The sequence below is a fragment of the Trachemys scripta genome, chromosome 1, assembly GCF_013100865.1.
Source record: "Trachemys scripta elegans isolate TJP31775 chromosome 1, CAS_Tse_1.0, whole genome shotgun sequence".
Lineage (NCBI taxonomy): Eukaryota > Metazoa > Chordata > Testudines > Emydidae > Trachemys > Trachemys scripta.
In genome coordinates this window covers 106072014-106078013 of record NC_048298.1, presented here as the reverse complement: position 1 = coordinate 106078013, position 6000 = coordinate 106072014, and the positions used below count along the sequence as shown (strand labels likewise).

General features: G+C 44.5%; 1 protein-coding gene across 2 annotated transcripts in view; it reads right to left on the bottom strand.

The window, feature by feature from the left end:
• Positions 1 to 418: 418 nt before the first annotated feature.
• Positions 419 to 6000, bottom strand: part of TMTC1 (transmembrane O-mannosyltransferase targeting cadherins 1) — a 211812-nt gene continuing 206230 nt past the window's right edge. For both annotated transcript variants that reach the window (XM_034780420.1, XM_034780430.1), the window contains 5 exons: positions 4892 to 5036; positions 4181 to 4318; positions 3440 to 3562; positions 2362 to 2439; positions 419 to 1370 (listed from right to left, as the gene is read on the bottom strand). In XM_034780420.1, the coding sequence (XP_034636311.1) occupies positions 1230 to 1370; positions 2362 to 2439; positions 3440 to 3562; positions 4181 to 4318; positions 4892 to 5036 (625 nt within the window). In that variant the 3' untranslated portion in view covers positions 419 to 1229. The remainder of the gene's footprint in view (positions 1371 to 2361; positions 2440 to 3439; positions 3563 to 4180; positions 4319 to 4891; positions 5037 to 6000) is intronic.

Here is a 6000-nt window from a genome sequence, read left to right as displayed (position 1 = left end):
AGAGTGAAAGGGCAGGATATCACTACACTGCCCCATCCAACCTTCTCAGCTACCTCTACTATTGACAACAGATCAAATGCTCATCTCAGCTGAACTGGTGCAACCCTACATATCAATGGGCGCGGCACTGCTGTAATGAAAATTTGGTCCAACATCCAATTGCTTTAGAAATATCAGCAGGGAGAATTATTCAAACACAACCTTGTGGTGCCGTATTTTCTAACTTTATACAATAAAAGCAACAATCACAGGCCACATTGCTAGCTGTGAGGGATGTTGTCCAACTCTTATAAACAGAGTAAAATATATTAAACATTTTATTATAAGTTAAAAATAAATAACACTCAAAAATAAATGTCCATATTCTGAAGCAAACTTGCCTTTCCACTCAATATTTAAAAATATAGATTTTTTGGGGGGGCGGGGGGAGAGGGAGACGGACCCATTAAAGAATTCCACATTTCCACTGGACAGTTCCAATTTTTTCATAGAAATTATAATTCTGATTGGGCGAAAAAAGTCATGTGATTTCTGACAATTCTGTGATATCATGAATTTGAATAGTTACAAAAATGATTATCTTCTGAGTAAAACATTCAACTGAGGTTTTTTCTCAAAGGACTAGCATCCCTAGTCAGAGAATCATCACTTTCAGAGACAGCCATGTCCAGACATAATTCTCCATTTCCTTGGGGTCATTTTCAAGTCATTGTTGGAGATCTAAAAATGGCCACCAGTTCTCCCAGCTTTAACCCTGTAACGGCTTTTGACTCTCTCTGCTGATCATTGTCACTATCATCCTGGCTGAGGAGGACTTTATGGGGCATGCTTTAGAGACCATTAATAGTACTCCTTAAGTGGGTGAATGTTGACTAACAAGAGGCACTGCTCCATCCCTTGCCAGTGGATGAGAACTTTGCCTCTACAGCCCACCCAGCTTGGGAAGTGAGAGACCAGGACATCAAAGGTGCATCTCCCACTTACAGCACTAATGGCAGTGATATGCATCCAACCCAAACATAAATCTTGATTAAAACAGGGTTTTCACTCATTCTTCAGCATACCCTATAGAAATGAAGGGTCTCCAGCAACTTTGGTGATGCACAAATGTGCGCCCCAAATTTGCCCTCCTTAATTCTGAGTCACGTCCCAGCTCCTTCTGTGTCACTTCTGCCAATGGGCTTCCACTTCTCTTTCTTCTGCAAGGGGCACGAAGCTCCTTCCACTAGCTACGTCTGATCTTTCTCCTGGACTTCCTGCAATCGTTTCTCTAAGCGATCCAGTTTAGCCAGATTCTCCTTCAGCAGCTTGCTGTTTGGAACCAGCTGTAAAGCTTTCTTGTAATAGCTACGTGCATTGATGTAGTCTCCCTATAAAAAGGGGAAAAAGAGTCATTCATATTCTCTGACATTGAAACATCATTGCCTGAGACCGGCAAGCTCCATAATGGATGGAGAAAGCAATTTATAAAGTGTGTTTGACATGTTTTGAAACAGCAACACTCCACTCATTATTAAATTGGTCAACTGGTATTTCAGAAGAACTCACTCTGTGCCTAAATTAGATCAACAGGGACATGGCAAGAAGCAGATTTAAACAAGGCTATAATGTCCAAGTAGAAGATATGTATAATATGAGTTAAACTAATATCTTTAGAACATTCAGAATAATTATGCTACAGTAATCATCAAGTATGAAATCACATGTCTTGTCACCATATTTCCATCAACTGGTGTCAGTATTATGCATTAGACACTATCATCAAGTGGATTAGGTAAGGCGGAATTTAAAGGACTGATTCTCGACTGCGTAGACTGGGAATACTTATCCACCAGTTTAAAAACACACATTGTAGATTATGGGCTAAGCACAGCTTCGCTAATGAAGGTGCACCCCTTTCAAAAGGCAGACTATGCTCCCAGCCTTTCCACCGCCAACGTTTTCCTGACCACTTCTTGAACTATCAACCTTTCTCTGAAGGGAGACAGCTCTTCAGGGTTCCATATTGCTGCTGCTTTTCCCTCTGATGTATTGCTCAGTCCAGGTGCCTCCACCCCGCATGTCGTGTCTAGATCCACTGGATACTTGTGTGATGACAGCCATTTTGACCAACACACTAGGGACTGAACTAGAGATTTCCAGAGTTAAAGGCACAAATCTCTACAACTTGAGTTAGAGCCAGGATCTCTAGCTGGGGCTGTAACAGACTCGCACCTTTTTTGGATCCAACAGCGGGCGACAAAAAAAGACACACTGAACATGCACTTCTTAGCTGCCTGAGGGCAAGTTCAGCAATGTATTCGAAGAACAGAAATAGTCCCTTTACTTGACAGCCTGCAGAAAAGCAAGAGATTTTCCTACCTTGATATGCTCAATCCCTCCCATGTTCATCCATGCCTGAGCTTGATCTGGATTCAGCTCCACAGCCACTTTATAGCTCTAAATAAATATGAAACGTCTTCAGGTTAAGATGCTTGTGTCCCTGACTAAAAGCCACATTAGGGAGGAAATGACTCCCCACACCACTCCCTTGTTGTCTTCTTTCTTGATTTTTCTTACATACAAAATGTGCGTTGTTTCAGAGTCTTAAGTGGAGACAAATGAAGTGACCATTTCCCCTATTTGGGCCTATTTGGGGGAATTTGCTTTGTCTGCAGAGTCCCGCAGGGAATCAAGGCAACTTCCAGGACAGTGCATTCTCTTCTGCTGATCCTGACCTGCAGGGATGCTCTGCGCTTCACAGCTCCCTTCTGCACACAGTATTTACCTTATAAGAAAAGCATCCCCATAACTCCACATCAGCATGTATGTGCAGGGAGGGAGAGAACATTGGCAAGGTTTTAACATCTGAATGGCTGCAGTCTTTCTTACAACATGGATACCTGTGTGCAGATTTAACAAGGACCGTAGGTAGCTTCCCCCCTGCCCCTTTATTTTGCTTCTACAAAGATGGGGAAAAATCATTAAAAGAATTTTTGGACTCTGAGGATCACCTCTATTTTTGGGACATCATAACTGAGGAGGATTCAAAGAGCGTCTGGACATTTATATGGATAACAAGTATACTCAGAGTTCTAATTAATTATAACAGAATATTTGGACAGGGTGTTAAACCTTATGATTCAGGACTTAAACTTATGATCTCGAATAGCTAGAGAGCTATCCCTGGTTCCATAAGTAAATCTACCAAATTGGAGGGAGATTTTTTGTGTAGGAGTATTTCAAAAAGGAAAGGAGGGGGAGAGAACACTGTTATAACTTTAACTATGGAATTGATACTACCCTTCCATAATCCCAGCTGTCCTATATGGTGACAAGATGAGCACTATAAGTGAACAAGCACCATGTATGCTCTCTGCAGATTATTAATTACAGCTAGTGAGCTCAGTTCTTGAACTATAAACATAGCCATGTGCTTTAGAGCGGTTACTTGTTATACCTCAAAAGCCTTGTCAAGAAGGTTCTGTTCTCTTAGCTGATTTCCTTTAGTAAAAAAGAGCTCCGATATGACTTTTGGATCCTTTGGTTTTAGCTGCAGAGCTTTATCTATAGCTTCAAGGGCCTGCAGAAAGAGAGAGAGAGGGGACAATATTCTATTCTATCCAGGTTCTTATGCTGTGCCCATCACTATGATATTGGAGCACATGAGCCACTGAGCAATACACAGCATCACCACCCTGCTCCCCAAATTTCTGTTTGCTCGTGGACCTTTACCACATTCAGAAACCTAAATTCTAGCACCTCACAGCCGGATTTTCTGAGATGCTGACCAGATCCCAGCAGCTGGAGTCAATAGGAACTGAGTACTCAACACCTCTAGGAAAAAAAAAAAATCAAGCCTTTGGCCTTCAATCCTATTTCCTAGACCAGTGTTTCTCAACAACCCGTCTGTGGATTGGCGCTGGTCCATGAGATTTTCCTGACACAGTTTAGAAAGGCAGCACGCCAATCCCTGGGATCAAAAAGTTTAAGAAACACTGACCTAGCTGAACGGAAGCATCATATAAAGCAATCCAGCTATTGTGCATGCACAAACTGTATCAGTCATGATGTGGCTACACGCCCCTTGCTACACACGTCTCAGGACAGGATCTAGCCTTTGGCTGTACAGAGATTAAAATTCATCCCAAGACCTTTGATTGTGTGTGTGTAGGACAGCAGCACACGGAGTTCATGGTACCTTGCTGTAACGCTCCTGCTTGCTGTAGATTGCTGATAAAAGACGGTAGCATTCTAGGCACTCGGCCTCTTCTGTCACAATATGGTTAGTCATTTTTTCAGCTTCCTTTGTTTGTCCCATCATTGCTAAAACCTGTGCCTAGAGATCAATGGTAAACAGAGTTTTCATCCCTTTTTATGACACTCCTCTCTCGTCACACACTGATGTCAAAAGAGCTGTGAAAACTTAGGCTAGCCTGCTTGGCTGGTAAGATCAGAGTCAATACAGTGGCCCTGCTAGCATGCACTACTAAGCCCGGGACCCAGCATCTAGTCCTGGCATCATGCTTTCTGGCAAGACAAGAGGTGGGAGTGCTAACAGGCAATGGTTCAGCAGCACCTGGAGGACAGAAGGAATGACTGGCTGGCTCTGGAGCAAGTCACTTCTGGTCCTCCTCAGCTAGAATGTGGGGCCTAACAGTTTGAGAAGAAAAAAGAGTTGGAGGCCAATTTTCTGGGCTTTGACACAGATGAGGAAGACCCCTTCCTGCCTCAGGACAAAATTAAAACCAAGACATGCTCAGTTGCCTGTTCTAGGGAAAGCTCACAGTAATTATCATCCACGTGGAAAGAGAGCCAGGCTGAGGCTGAACCCCCTCAAACCTCCACGCCTTGGATAATATTTCTAAATACTAACATACCCCTGCCACCAACGTTCTCGTCATACACTCACCAGGGCCAGTCGAATCTCCTTGTTTGAAGGCTGCAGTGCTGCGGCTTCCCTGTAAACCTGTAAAGCTTCTTCATACCGCCCCGTGTTGTAGTAGAGAGCTCCCAGTGGGGACAGAATTTCTGCCTTCCGCGATACTTTCAACGCTCTACATGTTGGGAAGAAGGAAACGTCTTCAGGTGATGCTGGGATCAGAGCGTAAGACAAGAGTGGGATTGGCTGTGGGATTTGCCTTGGAAAGGTTAGTGCTCTGCACTGCCAGACCAGAGCCTGAGGGTTGGTCCCATTCTGACCTTTTGCTCCAAGCCAGCCCTGAAGGGAAGACGGTAGAGGCTGCATTCATAGTCCCTGATGGGAGCAGGGAGTGCCCCCAACAGCAATCCCGCTGGCCTGTTAATGAGCAGAAGGGACAGGGTCTGAAGGGAATGGAAATCTGCAGCTGTGGTGCTAGAACTAAGGGTGCTGCCAGAGCCCCTGGCTTGAAGTAGTGTTATCAACCCCAAAACATGGTTTCCGCCTTCAGCACCCTCACTATAAAAATTGTTCCTGCACCACTGACTGTGGGATGAGGGTGGCAATGCAGGTAAGAAAAGGGAGGCGTTCCAACAAGGAGGCAAAAGAAAGTCCATCCCCTCTGACGCACTGGGAGGAAAATCTCCAAGAAGCTGTTTGTTCAGCACACAGCGCAGTGCTGTATTGCAGAACAGGAGATTCCCTGAAGAGGGCCTGGATTCCTGGAGGTGTAGGATTGCCTGGCAGTGACATACTCTAATACAGATGTGACCGTCCCTCCCTGGAATGCTTTTAGTGTCATGTGAACGGCATTAACGGATTACTGACAATGACCAGAAACCACTGAGCTCATAAACAGAACACCCCTGCAGCTGAAGGTAGCAGAGGATGTCCTGGGGCTGGGCTCAAGAGGAGCATAGCAAGGCACTTGCTGAACAGTCCAGGCTGGCTGATCGTCAACTGAATTATAGGGCGGTGCGCACTCTCAAATACCAGCAAGACACAGCAACAATGGTGAACATATTCACTCCCTCCAGCTAAGTGACAGAAGAACCCAACATTGCACTGGAAGAGTAAAAGGCTAACAAATCTTCGTAAGG